Below are 18684 nucleotides of genomic sequence, written 5' to 3' on the forward strand. Positions count from 1 at the left end.
AGTCGCATAGTTTGGGGGAGAAACGATCTCCTCAATCTGTCAGTGGAGCAGGACGGTGACAGCAGTCTGTCGCTGAAGCTGCTCTTCTGTCTGGAGATGATACTATTAAGTGGATGCAGTGGATTCTCCATAATTGACAGGAGTCTGCTTAGCGCCCTTCGCTCTGCCACAGATGTTAAACTGTCCAGCTCCGTGCCAACAATAGAGCTTGCCTTCCTCACCAGTTTGTCCAGACGTGAGGCGTCTTTCCTCTTAATGCTGCCTCCCCAGCACACCACCGCGTAGAAGAGGGCGCTCGCCACAACTGTCTGATAGAACATCTGCAGCATCTTATTGCAGATGTTGAAGGACGCCAGCCTTCTAAGGTAGTATAACCGGCTCTGTCCTTTCTTGCACAGCGCATCAGTATTGGCAGTCCAGTCTAATTTATCATCCAGCTGCACTCCCAGGTATTTATAGGTCTGCACCATCTGCACACAGTCACCTTTGATGATCACTGGGTCCATGAGGGGTCTGGTCCTCCTAAAATCCACCACCAGCTCTTTGGTTTTGCTGGTGTTCAGGTGTAGGTGGTTTGAGTCGCACCATTTAACAAAGTCATTGATTAGGTCCCTATACTCCTCCTCCTGCCCATTCCTGATGCAGCCCACGATAGCAGTGTCATCAGCGAACTTTTGCACATGACAGGACTCCGAGTTGTATTGGAAGTCCGATGTATATAAGCTGAACAGGACCGGAGAAAGTACAGTCCACTGCGGTGCTCCTGTGTTGCTGACCACAATGTCAGACGTGCAGTTCCCAAGACGCACATACTGAGGTCTGTCTTTAAGATAGTCCACGATCCATGCCACTAGGTATGAATCTACTCCCATCTCTGTCAGCTTATCCCTAAGGAGCAGAGGTTGGATGGTGTTGAAGGCACTAGAGAAGTCTAGAAACATAATTCTTACAGCACCACTAGCTCTGTCCAAGTGAGAGAGGGATCGATGTAGCATATAGATGATGGCATACTCCGCTCCCACCTTCTCCTGATATGCAAACTGCAGAGGGTCAAGGGCGTGTTGAACCTGTGGCCTAAGGTGGTGAAGCAGCAGCCTCTCCATGGTCTTCATCACATGTGATGTCAGAGCAACAGGCCGAAAGTCATTCAGCTCACTCGGACGTGATATCTTTGGGACTGGGGTGATACAAGATGTTTTCCAAAGCCTCGGGACTCTCCCCTGTTCCAGGCTCAGGTTGAAGATGCGCTGTAGAGGGCTCCCCAGCTCCGATGCACAGACCTTCAGCAGTCATGGCGATACTCCATCTGGACCCGCTTCTTTGCTGGCACAAAGTCTCCTCAGCTCTCTGCTCACTTGCGCTGTTGTAATTATGGGTGGGGATGTCTTTCCTATGCTGGTATCAGCAGAAGGATGTTTGGATGGTGCAGTACTCCGAGGTGAGAGTGAGAGTGGGTTAGGGTGGTCAAACCTGTTAAAGAAGTTGTTCATTTGGTTTGCTCTCTTCACGTCTCTCTCGATGGTGGCACCCCGCTTCGAGCTGCAACCAGTGATGATCTTCATTCCATCCCACACTTCCTTCATGCTGTTATTCTGCAACTTCTGCTCCAGCTTTCTCCTGTACTGCTCCTTCGCTGCCCTGAGCTGGACTCGGAGTTCCTTCTGCACGCGCTTGAGCTCATGCTGATCACCGTCTTTAAAAGCCCTTTTCTTCTGGTTCAAAAGGCCCTTGATGTCACTTGTGATCCATGGCTTGTTGTTAGCATAGCAGCGTACAGTTCTTACTGGAACTACAATGTCCATACAGAAGTTGATGTAGTCAGTAGTGCAGTCAACAACTTCCTCAATGTTCTCATTATGAGATCCCTGCAGGATATCCCAGTCTGTAGTTCCAAAAAATTCTCTCAGAGTATTCTCAGCCTCCGGGGTCCACTTCCTGAATGATCGTGTGGTTACAGGTAGGACTCTCACTTTTGGTTTGTAGTGAGGCTGAAGCAGAACCAGGTTATGATCTGCTTTCCCAAGCGCAGGCAGTGGGGTGGCACTGTATGCGTCTTTAACGTTTGCATACAGTAAGTCAATAGTCTTATTTCCCCGGGTGTTACAGTCCACATACTGGGAGAATGCAGGTAATGTTTTGTCCAGCGTCACATGGTTAAAGTCTCCAGCGATTAGCACAAGCGCCTCAGGGTGCTGCGTTTGTAACTTAGCAACAGCAGAATGGATGATGTCACTATCTATCTATCTATCTATCTATCTATCTATCTATCTATCTATCTATCTATCTATCTATCTATCTATCTATCTATCTATCTATCTATCTATCTATCTATCTATCTATCTATCTATCTATCTATCTAGTGCCTTTCATATCTATCTATCTATCTATCTATCTATCTATCTATCTATCTATCTATCTATCTATCTATCTATCTATCTATCTATCTATCTATCTATCTAGTGCCTTTCATATCTATCTATCTATCTATCTATCTATCTATCTATCTATCTATCTATCTATCTATCTATCTATCTATCTATCTATCTAGTGTCTCCCACACCTTTTATTCCAGTTAATCTTTTATTTGCATGTAAAGAGCACTTTTTGTCATCTTTCCTATCCCCTCTTCTGTTATATAGTGCCTTACACATCATTTACATGTCTTGTTGTACCGCTGTGTTGTGTCATTTTGGTGATACAGAGTGATGGAATGTTTCCTTGTGTCACTCCAGCTGCTTCTTTCTGGAGTTGTTTAAGTTCGAGGTACATTTTTGTTGCCATGTTGAGTTTGAATTCCACTCTGTGCCATTAATAATAATAATAATTCATTACATTTACATAGCGCTTTTCTCAGTACTCAAAGTGCTATCCACACAGGGAGGAACCGGGAAGCAAACCCACAATCTTCCACAGTCTCCTTACTGCAAAGCAGCCGCACTACTACAGCGCCACCATTGGACATTGAAGCCCACTCATTAGTTCACGCGGTGTTTTTCTTTGTGTTTTATTCTTTTTTGGCTCAATTACTTCTTGCTTTGCCGTTCCTCTAATGTTCTAATGATTTTTTATCATCCATCCGCTTTCTCTCCGTCTCTCTGTTAACGCCCTTCAAGGCAAAATTGATTCCTGTAATGTGGCTGATGTGTCTCATTAATCACAACCGTGGGCTGCATTTACATTCCAGGCTTGTGCTCTCTAATTATTCATAGTGATGCGCTCAAGAAGAACAGTGCTTTTCAAATATTGAAATTATTTACAATTAAATATTGTCTCGGCTTATTTACTCATTATTGCTTTGTCAACAATATTTTTCATTCGTGATTGAATAAACAGGCAAAATAAAATTAACTTTATAAACATAACCTGTAACTCTTCTTGATGTCTACAGTTTCCTTCAGGGCCATTTCTCCTTTTCTCTCACTCTCTATCTACCACATGGCATACAGTGTATTTCAGATCCTTCTTTTCTATATAGTGCCCTTCATACACGAAAAAAGTATCGGGACCCCCCTCCACATCATTGAATTCTGCTGTTCCAGTCACTTCCATGGCCACAGGTGTATAACATCGAGCTCCTCGGCATGCAGACTGCTGGCTTCTACAAACATTGGTGACAGAATGGGTCGCTCTCAGGGGCTCAGTGAATTCAAGCCTGGTACCGTGATAGGATGCCACCTGTGCAATAATCCATTCGTGAAATGTCCTTACTACTAAATATTCCACAGTTGATTGTCAGTGGTCTTATAACAAAGTGGAAGCAACTGGGAACAACAGCCATGAAGTGGTAGGCCACGTCAAATCACAGAGTGGGGACAGCGCATACTGAGGTGTGCGGAAGTCACCATCTTTCTGCAGAGTCAATAGCTACAGACCTCCAAAAGCTCAAGAACAGTGCAGCATAGAGAGAGAGCTTCATGGAATGGGTCTCCAGGGCCGAGCAGCTGCAGCCAAGCCTGACATCATCAAGTGCAATGCAAAGCATCGGATGCAGTGGTGTAAAGCCCACCAAACACCACTGGACTCGAGAGCAGTGCAGACGTGTCCTCTGGAGTGATTAATCACACAATCCGATGGACAAGTCGGGGTTTGGCGGTTACCAGCAGAACGGGACTCGCCAGAAAACCAGAATAGAACTGTCCACTGTGGACAGATAACCCCCAGATATGTAGGGTGACAGCATTCAGCAGCTGGTGATTCCTTTGGTATTCCTGCAGGGCAACCTGAGAGCTGTAGTCCTATTGTGCAGCCATGCTATGGTACTTGGGGAGCTGCAATGGAAGTCATCTTTTGTTTAAGGACATCACTCTGCACCTGCAAGTACTTCCCTGGCGTGATGTTGGGGCACTGGAAGTACTCATGGGTCCCACATAAAAGGTGGCCCTTCGCAAAATTACAAGGAGTGGGAGTTGGGAGAAGGAGAACAAGCTTGTTGAGACGTGGAGTATAAGAAGGGAAACACACAGGGAAGAGAAACTGGGGACTTTTCTGTTGTGTATTGTGAGCAGAAGCCTGTTGAGAGATACCACCTTAATCATAAAATGGTTATTTATCCCCAGGACCTGGTGTTGTACAGTTGTGTCTGGGGTTTGGGGTGCTGCGATACTCCCTGCAGATCACTCTATCTATCTATCTATCTATCTATCTATCTATCTATCTATCTATCTATCTATCTATCTATCTATCTATCTATCTATCTATCTATCTATCTATCTATCTATCTATCTATCTATCTATCTATCATATAGTGCCTTTCATATCTATCTATCATTATATAGTGCCTTTCACATCTATCTATCTATCTATCTATCTATCTATCTATCTATCTATCTATCTATCTATCTATCTATCTATCTATCTATCATATAGTGCCTTTCATATATATCTATCATTATATAGTGCCTTTCACATCTATCTATCATTATATAGTGCCTTTCACATCTATCTATCTATCTATCTATCTATCTATCTATCTATCTATCTATCTATCTATCTATCTATCTATCTATCTATCTATCTATCATATAGTGCCTCTCATATCTATCTATCATTATATACAGTAATCCCTCACTACTTCGCGGTTCACTTTTCGCGGATTCACGACTTCACGGATTTTGTATGTAAGCATATCTAAATATATAAGGCGGATTTTTCGCTGCTTCGCGGGTTTCTGCGGACAATGGGTCTTTTTACTTCTGGTATTTGCTTCCTCAGTTGGTTTGCCCAGTTGATTTCATACAAGAGATGCTATTGGTGGATGGCTGAGAAGCTACCCAATCAGAGCACGCAGTTAGGTTCCTGTGTGCTGCTGATTGGCTCAGCGACGGAGTGCTGCATTAACCAGGAAGTCTCATCTCACTCATTCAGCATTAACGTGCTCTTGCTACTGCATTCAGGGGATTATCACCTTCATCGTCATCATTTTTACTACGCAGCATATTCATCACCATCATCACGTCATATATAGCTACGTGTACTTCGCTATACAGTAAGTGTAAACTTATCTACCGATTTCATATTGCTTAGCAGTTGTCCCTGTTATTAATAGAGTAAAGGGTGGGTTGTAAACAATACAGGGAGGGTTTAAAAACGTCCAAATACACGTTAAATAATTAAATAAATATGGTGTCCCTACTTCGCGGAAATTCAGTTTTCGCGGTCAGCCTTGGAACCTATCTCCCACGATAAGTGAGGGATTACTGTAGTGCCTTTCACATCTATCTATCTATCTATCTATCTATCTATCTATCTATCTATCTATCTATCTATCTATCTATCTATCTATCTATCTATCTATAATTCACTAAGTCCATGGCAAGCAAGATGCCCGCCGACTCACAGAGCCCCGCCCACCAACTCTAAGACCATGGGATACGCACGACAGAGCCCCGCCCACCAACTCTAACCCTCCTCCCGAGTCCACCCTCGCTCTCGAGTCACGCAGCACCTCATCAAACACCGCCTCAGTCGCTTTCATCTCTGCTACAGTCCACATGCACCTCTGAGCCATGTTGACTTTTCATTTGTTCTTTTCGGTTCCTGCTGCTTTTCTATATATAATCCACCAAGTCACCTGACCATGGGATACGCACGCACGCAAGACAGAACTCTGCCCACCAACTCTAACCCTCCTTCTGCGTCATGGGGTACGCATGACAGAGCTCCGCCCGCCAACTCTAGCACTTACTGTCGCCAGTTGCATTAACAAGGAACCTTTGTGGCGTCACATGCATGTACTTAACACTGACGACAAATATGACAGCTCTTCCTCACGAACAAGATTTCGCAAGACGGGAAAAAAGGAACACCTGCAACATTTCCTTCCCATTATTTTCTTTCTATTTCTGATCCCGTTCAACAACTATGTGGCGACATCGACTTCTCAACTGCGACTCCGGAACAACTCAGTACGTGAGCTATATTAAGCGTCACCAAAGACGACTCGCTACACCTTAATGAACAAGTACTGAAACTTATCCCTACCGACAAAGTAACTTTCACCAGCGTTGACTCCATCATCACAGACGATCCCGCACATCAACTTTCATTCCCCGAAGAATTTCTTAGCAGTCTTACTCCCACTGGCATGCCTCTGCATAAACTCAAAATTAAAATTGGTTCAGTCGTCATGCTTCTCAGAAACCTCATGCCAGCAAGAAGTCTCAGTAATTGCACTAGACTGACTGTTACCAGCATTCACCACAATGTACTGGAGTGTAAGACTATCGCAGCTCCTACCTCACAAACTGTCCTTATTCCCCGGATATCCCTGACCCCATCAGATTCAAACTTGCCTTTTACTTTTACACACAGACAATTTCCTGTTAGATTGGCCTTTGCAATGACAATTGATAAGACACAGGGCCAAACTTTCAAAAAGATACAGTGGGTACGGAAAGTATTCAGAGCTTCTTCAATTTTTCACTCTTTGTCATATTGCAGCCATTTGCTACAATCATTTAAATTAATTTCTTCCCTCATTAATGTACACACAGCTCCCCATATTGACAGACAAAAAAAAAGAATTTTTGAAATTGTTACAGATTTATTAAAAAAGAAAAACTGAAATGTCACATGGTCCTAAGTATTCAGACCCTTTGCTCAGTATTTAGTAGAAGCCCCCTTTTGAGCTAATACAGCCATGAGTCATCTTGGGAAAGATGCAACAAGTTTTTCACACCTGGATTTGGGGATCCTCTGCCATTCCTCCTTGCAGATCCTCTCCAGTTCTGTCAGATAGGATGGTAAACGTTGGTGGACAGACATTTTTAGGTCTCTCCAGAGATGCTCAATTGGGTTTAAGTCAGGGCTCTGGCTGGACCATTCAAGAACAGTCACAGAGTTGTTGTGAAGCCACTCCTTCGTTATTTTAGCTGTGTGCTTAGGGTCATTGTCTTGTTGGAAGGTAAACCTTCGGCCCAGTCTGAGGTCCTTAGCACTCTGGAGAAGGTTTTTGTCCAGGATATCCCTGTACTTGGCCGCATTCATCTTTCCCTCGATTGCAACCAGTCGTCCTGTCCCTGCAGCTGAAAAACACCCCCACAGCATGATGCTGCCACCGCCATGCTTCACTATGGGGACTGTATTGGACAAGTGATGAGCAGTGCCTGGTTGTCTCCACACATACCTCAGTGCAAGACACATGACAGCCCGCATGGAGTTTGCTAAAAGACACCTGAAGGACTCTGAGATGGTGAGAAATAAGATTCTCTGGTCTGATGAGACCAAGATAGAACTTTTTGGCCTTAATTCTAAGCGGTATGTGTGGAGACAACCAGGCCCTGACTTAAACCCAATTGAGCATCTCTGGAGAGACCTAAAAATGGCTGTCCACCAACGTTTACCATCGAACCTGACAGAACTGGAGAGGATCTGCAAGGAGGAATGGCAGAGGATCCCCAAATCCAGGCGTGAAAAACTTGTTGCATCTTTCCCAAGAAGACTCCTGGCTGTATTAGCTCAAAAGGGTGCTTCTACTAAATACTGAGCAAAGGGTCTGAATACTTAGGACCATGTGATATTTCAGTTTTTCTTTTTTAATAAATCTGCAACAATTTCAAAAATTCTTTTTTTTGTCTGTCAATATGGGGTGCTGCGTGTACATTAATGAGGGAAAAAAATAATTTAAATGATTTTAGCAAATGGCTGCAATATGACAAAGAGTGAAAAGTTGAAGGGGGTCTGAATACTTTCCGTATCCACTGTATGCCTGTATCTGCCAAACCCAGTTTTCAGTCACGGACAATTGCATGTTGCTCTCTCTAGAGTTCCATCTTTTCATTCACTCACAGTCGTATCCTCAAACCCACCCCATTTGGACAACTGTGTCTTTCAGGAAGTGTTCACCCATCAATACATAATTATGTGGCGTATGCTACGCCACGGGTTGGCTAGTCTATCATATTGTGCCTTTTCTGTCTGATAAATGGCACCTTTCATATTATTCTGTGCTTTATAACAAGTGATATTCATGGCCAGACACCTTTTATGTGTTTTGCGGTTCAGTGACATCTAAAGCTCATCTTCCTTCCTTTCTCTGTTTTTGTCTTTCACAGGCCCACCTTGTCATGCAGCTCTTGAGTCATTTCGCCAACCCCAATCTCCTTAACTGTAATGCTGAGAAGCCCTCAGGTGGGTATCGCCGAGTGGTGAATGTTTTGTTTCAGTGCTAATTAAAATGCTGAGAGTTTTAATTTCCCCCAGCAGTGTCTTCATTCTTTCGGTTTTAGTTTCATTTGGCTGATCATTCAGTAAATGACCAGAGCATCCTTGGGACGTGGGAATGAATGATTCTCACATACAAGAACAGTTTGGAGGAGGGTGGGCTGGTCACTGTGATTTGCTTGTCCTCCTCACCTGCCGTTGCCCCGGTGAGTGTTGACCTGGCGGTCCCTCAGTTGACTTTGACGTCGCCCAGGTGGCGTTTTTTTTTTTCCTTCCATCAGCCGACACCAGAGGGAAAGCCTTGTGATCAAATTTCAAAATCGAGTTGTCAGCAGGTTTGCGTGTTTCAGTCATCCCTGAACACAGTTTGATCTTCTGCGTGATGACGTTTGTGTGTGAAGATGCGAGAGCTTCCTGCTGTTCATTCAATCCGAGTTAATTTTGGCAGAGCCGCTAGCCTTGTGAGGAGCTACAGGCCTGTCGTTGCTCCAGCAGATTTTTGCCCTGCAGATATAATAAGCGTGACTTTTTTTTTTACTGTTAAAATCACAGCCTTACATTATGTGGGGAAAATCATGTGCTGGATGAATTAGACTTTTTAATGTATGTTAGTTTACTTTGCACTTAAAAAGACTAAATAATTATACTCGCTCCTTTTGTTGAACAGTTCCCTTTCCATCCATCCATCCATTTTCCAACCCGCTGAATCTGAACACAGGGTCACGGGGGTCTGCTGGAGCCAATCCCAGCCAACACAGGGCACAAGGCAGGAATCAATCCCGGGCAGGGTGCCAACACAATTCCCTTTTTTATTTTTTATTAATGTCTTACTGGGTTGTCAGGAACTGAGATGTCATTTCATTGTAGTGATGCAAGATGTTATTTTTCCCCTTCTGATATTCAATCAGGTCCATAAGCATTTGGACGGTGACACGATTTTCATAATTTTGGATCTGTACTCCAAAAACAATGGATTGGAAATAAAGCAATCATTATGTGACTGAAGTGTCGACTTTCAGCTTTAGTTTAAAGGGGGAAGCTATGAGTGAATATTTATTTTTCTGTCTTTGGAAATTTAGTGCCAGCTCTTTTTCCAGATTGTCTTCTCCTCTTGGGTAGATTTGTCCATCCATCCATCCATTTTCCAACCCGCTGAATCCGAACACAGGGTCACGGGGGTCTGCTGGAGCCAATCCCAGCCAACACAGGGCACAAGGCAGGGAACCAATCCTGGGCAGGGTGCCAACCCACCGCAGGACACACACAAACACACCCACACACCAGGCACACACTAGGGCCAATGTAGAATCGCCAATCCACCTAACCTGCATGTCTTTGGACTGTGGGAGGAAACCGGAGCGCCCGGAGGAAACCCACGCAGACACGGGGAGAACATGCAAACTCCACGCAGGGCGGACCCGGGAAGCGAACCCAGGTCCCCAGATCTCCCAACTGCGAGGCAGCAGCACTACCCACTGTGCCACCGTGCCGCCCCTGGGTAGATTTGTGGCAGATGAAATTTAATGGGGCAGCACGGTGGCGCAGTGGGAGACCTGGGGACCTGGGTTTGCTCCCTGCGTGGAGTTTGCATGTTCTCCCCATGTCTGCGTGGGTTTCCTCCGGGTGCTCCGGTTTCCTCCCACAGTCCAATGACATGCAGGTTAGGTGGATTGGCGATTCTACATTGGCCCTAGTGTGTGCTTGGTGTGTGGGTGTGTTTGTGTGTGTCCTGTGCTGGTTTGGCACCCTGCCCAGGATTGTTTCCTGCCTTGTGCCGTGTGTTGGCTGGGATTGGCTCCAGCAGACCCCCGTGACCCTGTGTTCGGATTCAGCGGGTTGGAAAATGGATGGATGGATGAAATTTAATGTCAGTAAATGTTAAGCATTACATGTGGGAAGTACAAATGTACTGTGTGGTTTGAATACACAATGGGAGGTCTAAAATGGAAGGAATTTTTCTCCACACAAAGAACCACAGACATGTGAAATATGCGACCAAGTAGTGTGGTGGGGTGGAGGAGGGACCTTCAAAACTCAACTTGATGTTATTTTAGAAGAATTAAATGAGTAAGTCTGGCGAGCTTTGTTGGGCTGAATGGCCTATTCTCATCTCAATTGTTCTAATGTCCTCCAATTTCTACCGCTAAACTGCCTGTATGTGTTTATTGAGGGCACCGGTTTGGCCGCATTGCACTCTCATGGGAGTGACCTACGTTGCTTCTCACAAATGTGATTTTCTATTCTCTTTAGATATTGCAGCTTCACGTTTTATTCGAGAGATGCTCTTAAAAGCCGAAGCCACATGGGAACAAAGAGTAGAAAACTCTTCCATCCCCCTTCTGCCACCAGAGGAGACCTATGAAGAAATTGTTGAGGATGTCCTAATGCCAGCAAAAAGACTGTAAGTGGAGAGAAGGGCATGGGCAGACCAAACTGGGCTGAAATACGTAAAGTATTATCTACACCACAGTTGTCAAACTCAATATTTCTCAGCCTTTTTTGGTGTCGTGACCCACTTTCTTCCATGTCTTCACGACCCAGCAAATAGATAGATAGATAGATAGATAGATAGATAGATAGATAGATAGATAGATAGATAGATAGATAGATAGATAGATAGATAGATAGATAGATAGATAGATAGATAGATAGATAGATAGATAGATAGTGCCTTTCACATCTATCTGATAGATCTGGCCATTCCAGAACATTGTACTTTTCCCTCTGCATGAATGCCTTTGTAGATTTCCAACTGTCTTGCTGGAATATCCAACTCCTGCGTAACTTCAACTTTGTGACTGATGCTTGAACATTATCCTGAAGAATTTGTTGATATTGGGTTGAATTCATCTGACCCTTGACTTTAACAAGGGCCCCAGTCCCTGAACTAGCCACACAGCCCCACAGCATGATGGAACCTCCACCAAATTTGACAGTAGGTAGCAGGTGTTTTTCTTGGAATGCGGTGTTCTTCTTCCACCATGCAAAGCACTTTTTGTTTTGACCAAATAACTCAATTTTTGTCTCATCAGTCCAAAGCACTTTGTTCCAAAATAAATCTGGCTTGTCTAAATGAGCATTGGCATACAACAAGCAACTCTGTTTGTGGCGTGAGTGCAGAAAGGGCTTCTTTCTCATCACCCTGCCATACAGATGTTCTTTGTGCAAATTGCGCTGAATTGTAGAACGATGTACAGATACACCATCTGCAGCGAGATGTTCTTGCAGGTCTTTGGAGGTGATCTGTGGGTTGTCTGTCACCATTCTCACAATCCTGCTCATATACGCTCCTGTATTTGTCTTGGCCTGCCAGACCTGCTGGGTTTAACAGCAACTGTGCCTGTGGCCTTCCATTTCGTGATTCCATTCCTTACAGTTACAGAAACTGACAGTTTAAACCTCTGAGATGGCTTTTTGTAGCCTTCCCCTAAACCAGGAGACTCAACAATCTTTGTTTTCAAATCTTTGGAGAGTAGCTTTGAGGATCCCATGCTGTCACTCTTCAGAGGAGAGTCAAAGGGAAGGAAGTACAACTTGCAATTGACCACCTTAAATCCCTTTATATCTCATGATGGACACACCTGTCTGTGAAGTTCAAGGCTTAATGAGCTCACCAACCAAGTAATCAGCATTGAGCAGTGACAGGCATTCAAATCAGCACAATGACAAGGGGCCCACATTTGTGCACAGATAATTTTTCACATTTGATTTCATTTCATACAACTAAATGCTGCGTCACTAAAAATCTTTGTTCGGAAAACACCGCAGTACTCCTAGGAAATGAAAGACATACCACCGTTATCTTTATTGTTGAAAGGAGAGTCAATTATTATACAGGCTGAGAGGGGGTCCCAAACTTTTTCATATGACGATAGATAGATAGATAGATAGATAGATAGATAGATAGATAGATAGATAGATAGATAGATAGATAGATAGATAGATAGATAGAATTAAAGGCACTATATAAAAAATTGAAAGATAGAAGTGAAAGGCACTATATAATAGACTATAATTCAGTACGCCTTATTGAAATTCCTTGGTTAGAATGGCACTTTGTTTATTTACCCTTTACCTTGTCTTATATTTTATATTAAAGTTTACTGCCGCCCTGTGCCTGCTGCTATCCTTCCCTTTGTATTTATGTCTTTTAACGCTCTGCCTTACCTTTCTTATCCCACAGTAATCCGTTCACTCTGCCCATCTCCAAACAAGACAGCCTACTTGAGAAAGATGCGATGTTCAGAGACACATCTGCGGCTACATCTCGACAGCCTTCTCAAGACAATGGATGTGACAGCCCTTTGGTGAATGGCAGGCACAACACAGAACAGGTAAAACATTTCATCAGTCGACGTGCCCGGGTGTAGCAGTGCGCCAGTAGGCAGTTTATTTCATTTGAAGAACTAACACTAAATATTCCAACGGTAGGCGGTAATGCTAGTTTACGCTGAATGGACGTGGCCCACTCTGCAGTGTACTGACAATGCAGATGTCCTAACATTCAGGAGACTTGGTTAGTTGTTTTGAATGTCAGAGCATTTTTACATTTTCTAGTCATTTCACCCAAGAGTTCATTGGCCCATTTTTGTCTAATACTATTTTTGTCACAGTGAGTCATATTCAAAACTAACAGTGACAACAGAATGTATTTACATGTACTAGTAATGAACATGAAGTACGTTTTTAACATCATTTTACAATATACTGTGGCTAAAGTTGCCTCTGGTTGTCTGAGGATTCCTTTGCTGTTGTTAGTTTTTTCAGGTTGGGGGTCTTGTGGATTCTGTTGTTAGTTGTGGTTCAAATTTCTTATAAAACATAAAATGTTTCAATGAAGTGGCCAGTCTGTGCTGAATTCTCAAGCTGAAGTTGTCGGCCGCATCCAGACATGAGAGATTGCGGATGATTGCTTGCACTTTGCCAGTTAACTATTGTGCCAGATAAACATTCAATCCTTATCATTATAATCGGCAGACTTCTTCTGTCGCGTATCAGCGTGGTCTAGCAGAAGTGACACCAAGTGACTGAAATCTTGAGCGACTGGAGTATGTCTACATACCTCAAGGGAACGTTTAGAAGACCACTGTCTACCCCGTCGCTCAATATAGCACTGACTACAAGTCACAGGTGCAAGTCATGGAACAGAGAATGCCGTGTTGGACGCTTGGACTCACAAGATGGGACTGTGTCAGGAACATCCATCCATCCATCCATTTTCCAACCCGCTGAATCCGAACACAGGGTCACGGGGGTCTGCCGGAGCCAATCCCAGCCAACACAGGGCACAAGGCAGGAACCAATCCCGGGCAGGGTGCCAACCCACCGCAGGTGTCAGGAACATTAAAATCCAAACGGATTGTAGAAGTGGGCGCCTACTGGCCTGCTGGCGATGATATGGCTGCATTATCTGAAGTGAAGACCACTCAGACCTCCAGAGCTCCACTCTGATGAGGAGGTTGTCACTTTATATTATTATACGTCAGTGGTAATGCCTGGTTAAACTATGGTTAGGATTAGGGTTGGGGATATTAGCCGAAGGCCATATCAAGGACACATGGGTACAAAAGCTCTAACTATAAATTTTTTATTTTAATGAAACCGTCCATCCTACTAATTACGTTCCAATTTTTTTTCTTCCTGTCCTATTCCATCCCTGTATATAAGTAAACTATATCTATTTATTATTTTTTTTAGAAAAAATGTATTACATAATTTGCTACTCAGTAAAGAATTTTCATTCAAATACTCCCTACTGGTAAAATTTAAATACTTTCAATGCAAATTATTATAAATATTTTATTTTACTTAACAAATGGAAATTGAGGACACCATCAACAGATCATCAGAACTATCCAAAATAACCAAATCAACTTCGTGGGGCCCCCTTCCCCCCTGGGGTTAAGTTTAGAATAGGAAAGGTTTATCCGATCGTAAAAAATCTCACACCCAACTTTTAACCTTAGGGTTGGTCCTCACTATTTGAACATCAGGGCCCTATCCCCCCTGGGGTTAAGTTTAGAATAGGAAAGGGTTAGCCGATCGTAAAAATCTCGCACCCAACTTTTAACATTAGGGTTGGTCCTCACTATTTTAACATCAGGGCCCTATCCCCCCTGGGGTTAAGTTTAGAATAGGAAAGGGTTAGCCGATCGTAAAAATCTCACACCCAACTTTTAACATTAGGGTTGGTCCTCGCTATTTTAATATCAGGGCCCTATCCCACCTTGTTTTAAGTTTAGAATAGGAAAGGGTTATCCGATCATAAAAAATCTCACACCCAACTTTTAACATTAGGGTTGGTCCTCGCTATTTTAATATCAGGGCCCTATCCCACCTTGTTTTAAGTTTAGAATAGGAAAGGGTTATCCGATCATAAAAAATCTCACACCCAACTTTTAACATTAGGGTTGGTCCTCACTATTTTAACATCAGGGCCCTATCCCCCCTGGGGTTAAGTTTAGAATAGGAAAGGGTTAGCCGATCGTAAAAATCTCACACCCAACTTTTAACATTAGGGTTGGTCCTCGCTATTTTAATATCAGGGCCCTATCCCACATTGTTTTAAGTTTAGAATAGGAAAGGGTTATCCGATCATAAAAAATCTCACACCCAACTTTTAACATTAGGGTTGGTCCTCGCTATTTTAATATCAGGGCCCTATCCCACCTTGTTTTAAGTTTAGAATAGGAAAGGGTTATCCGATCATAAAAAAATCTCACACCCAACTTTTAACATTAGGGTTGGTCCTCACTATTTTAACATCAGGGCCCTATCCCCCCTGGGGTTAAGTTTAGAATAGGAAAGGGTTATCCGATCATAAAAAATCTCACACCCAACTTTTAACATTAGGGTTGGTCCTCGCTATTTTAATATCAGGGCCCTATCCCCCCTGGGGTTAAGTTTAGAATAAGATATGGGATAGATAGTCTATCAACAACTCACTTGAATCACATATAACAAACCACAACCTTCAATTCTGGTTAGACCTGACCATTGCTACTTTTAGCCTCCACACCCAAAATAATAAATCTATTCTCCTCAAGGGTTCTATCCCGTCACACCAGAATCCAAAACACTGCCACACCAACTTTAAGAGAAAAGGCCAATGAAATTATTCTTAACCTTAACTCTATACTATAACCAATAAACACCACTACCACCATCACAAGACAAACTACAAAAATGCACAGAATCTCTCCACCCGTCTAAGCTATATTGTTAAGCCAATAATGAACCAGTTCATGAGCCGAAGCCAGAGCCAACCGATCTGGATTATCCAACTCCCTAAACAGTTTAAACCGAGGGGAGAGGATAATCTTCGTCATATCAATTTTCAGCAACTGTTCATTAAACTGGAAAATCTTTCTGGGGTTTACACCCCGATGTCAAGACTCCATAAAACATACTAACAATAACTCCCATTGAACAATGAAAAAACAACAAAAAAAACCCACACAGTATTCAAGAGCAGCCATCCATCTCTAGTCCTTTATTTTAAAGAGCCAATAATCCACCAAGTCATGAGCGGCAGAAGAAGTCAGCCGTTCTGGATATTCCAGGTCCTTACTTGAACGAAACGGCGGGGCCAATATTGCTTTCTTCATATCTGCCGCCAAGACCAGCGCATTAAAGGCCACAATCTTATTGTTGGTGTCTGGATCCGATGTAAACGGGATCTGGGGGGAATAAATCCGAACAGTACCAAATTTTGTCTGGAAAAAAAGTAAAGAGATGGGACATCTCGATCTGAGATTTAGCTGCCCTCAGTCCAGCAATGTCCCAATATGCTACCATCATAATGGACTGTCCTTAAGACACCTAGCCAATTGCACCATTATAAATGGTGATTATTTGAGTATTATTAAATGGGTTTGTGTTAAGATTGACCAAAGTACTGTTCGAAATTATCACCACTGGATGTTGGAACTCCGGTTGCCAAGTCCTGACATTATCATAAAATTGTATAACCCCAAGAGGAGAATCAGAGCTTAGGGTTAGGGGAGGAGTTATTTGACTTGAGTAAACCAGGTGACAAAATCCTGCAATCCAATTGGCTGTCCAGTGGATCTACTGAATTGCAGAGCTCTGCTGCTGGACCCATCTCCACTCAGTGGCCAATACCTCCCTTTGTCTCAGCTCATAAGGATGACAAGTTAATTGCCAAGCCCTGACGAAGGTCTAGATTGGGAGAAATGGAGAGAAACGTGCAAATCAGCTGACCCTACACTACTGCAGGGAAAATACTGAGGACGATTAATAACATAATGACAGGAGGGGTAATACGGAGCATTATTAACAATATTAAAGGTTAAAAAGAAAAAGCACATAGGTATAGATGTAGCACAACTTGCATCAAACAACTCACACAATTACCAGTTAATCAGAGCGGGCCTCCAGATTTAGACTGATGGCCTGCCGTGCGTGCGATCAGACGGTAGCTGGAGGAAAGAAAGTGTTTTGTCTTTGCAGAGTAACTAGGGGGCTCTGCCCTCTACTTGCTTCGCTTGCCAACCCCTGGGTGGGCGCTATGCACTAGCCACTTCGCGGCTCTGCCACTCGCATATGTTGAAGCGGATGTACAATTTAAACAGATTGTTATTTTCATGGGAATTGTTACATGTGCATAATAGACCTAACTATTTTACATTACAGCGAGTAATTTACCGCAGTAACAAATAGTCAAACGTAATAAATTGAAAGAAAATTAGGTTTCATGTTGCGTTAGAGGTATTCATTGCGTTATACGTTTTGTGAGAATAGACGCTATATAGCGCCCGACTCGGCACGTGTAAAACACAAGAAGACTTTATTTTTCTTCAGCTTGATAGCACGTCTTCCCCGTGAGCCCCCGAACCACAACACCGTCCCAAAAGCACTTATAATAGATAACAACACTCCCGTTTGGCACCACCACTCCTCCCTGGCAACCTTGTCCTCTTCCTCACGATTCTGGCTCCTGAGTGGTGGTTGCTGGCCCTTTTTATAGCCCACCCGGTGCTTGATCACTTGTTTCTTTTTTTTTTTTTTTTATAATTAATTTTATTGTAATCATTCATACAAATTGATCAATTTTTACAAAAAATAGGATTGAAAAACAAGTCGACTCCCAACCCTGAGAGAGAGAGCATGGCCAACGGGGTAAAACTTAAGGCTTGTAAACATAACTAAATTGATGAGTTTAATAGGCCAGTAGAGATGAATGGAGAAGAAAAAGAAATGCGGAGATAATTGCTTCCTCAGTGCTTTAAGAGCTTATTCTAAAATTTTATTGATTATATCCTGCCAGGTTTTAAAAAAATTCTGTACAGATCCTCTAACTGAATATTTGATTTTTTCCAATTTCAAATAGTATAAAACATCGGTTACCCACTGACTTAAAAGAGGAGAGCTAGGATTCTTCCAGTTTAGCAAAATAAGTCTGCGTGCCAAAAGTCTACTAAATGCAATCACTTGTTTCTGATTGCACTTCTGAGCGGGGCAGTGGAGTTGTCCAGGCCGGCTCAGGGACCCATGCAGCACCCCCTGCTGGCCACACCAGATCCCAACAGGGCTGTGGAGCACTCCATCTCCCATGGAGCCCTGCGGGAAACTGAGGCACCATCATCAGCGAGGAAGGCTGCCACCAAGCGCCCCGGGGGTAGTACTGAGGCACCCATGGTTGCTCCCCCAGAACATATGTAGAAGGGGTGTCCCGGCTGGGGCCCGCCACAGTTTTCATTCTGTTTGGCTTTGAAATTAACACGCAAATACTTTATACACTTAAACTTTTACTGTAAAATTTCAGTAAAAACAATTTTTCGGAATTAACTTTTTGTCAATATGGCATTGAATTTTGATTCTGTGTTTGGACTAACATCCTGACAATCCGACGTATAACTGCCCATGAATGAATATCATTTCTTTCTCTTTCTCTTTTTTGAATGTTTGTCCCTGTTATTTGTTAATCCATCCATCCATCCATCCATCCATTGTCCACCACTTATCCAATGTTTTCTCCCGGGGCCAGCAGCCTAAGCAGGG

General features: G+C 43.3%; 1 protein-coding gene across 2 annotated transcripts in view; it reads left to right on the forward strand.

Moving 5' to 3' along the window:
* The window catches only part of myo16 (myosin XVI), a 774098-nt gene that overhangs the window by 265866 nt on the left and 489548 nt on the right, over positions 1 to 18684 (forward strand). For both annotated transcript variants that reach the window (XM_051926297.1, XM_051926296.1), the window contains exons 8-10: positions 8553 to 8628; positions 10912 to 11062; positions 12845 to 12995. In XM_051926297.1, the coding sequence (XP_051782257.1) occupies positions 8553 to 8628; positions 10912 to 11062; positions 12845 to 12995 (378 nt within the window). The remainder of the gene's footprint in view (positions 1 to 8552; positions 8629 to 10911; positions 11063 to 12844; positions 12996 to 18684) is intronic.

This window comes from Erpetoichthys calabaricus, chromosome 4, assembly GCF_900747795.2.
Source record: "Erpetoichthys calabaricus chromosome 4, fErpCal1.3, whole genome shotgun sequence".
Taxonomy (NCBI): Eukaryota; Metazoa; Chordata; class Cladistia; order Polypteriformes; family Polypteridae; genus Erpetoichthys; species Erpetoichthys calabaricus.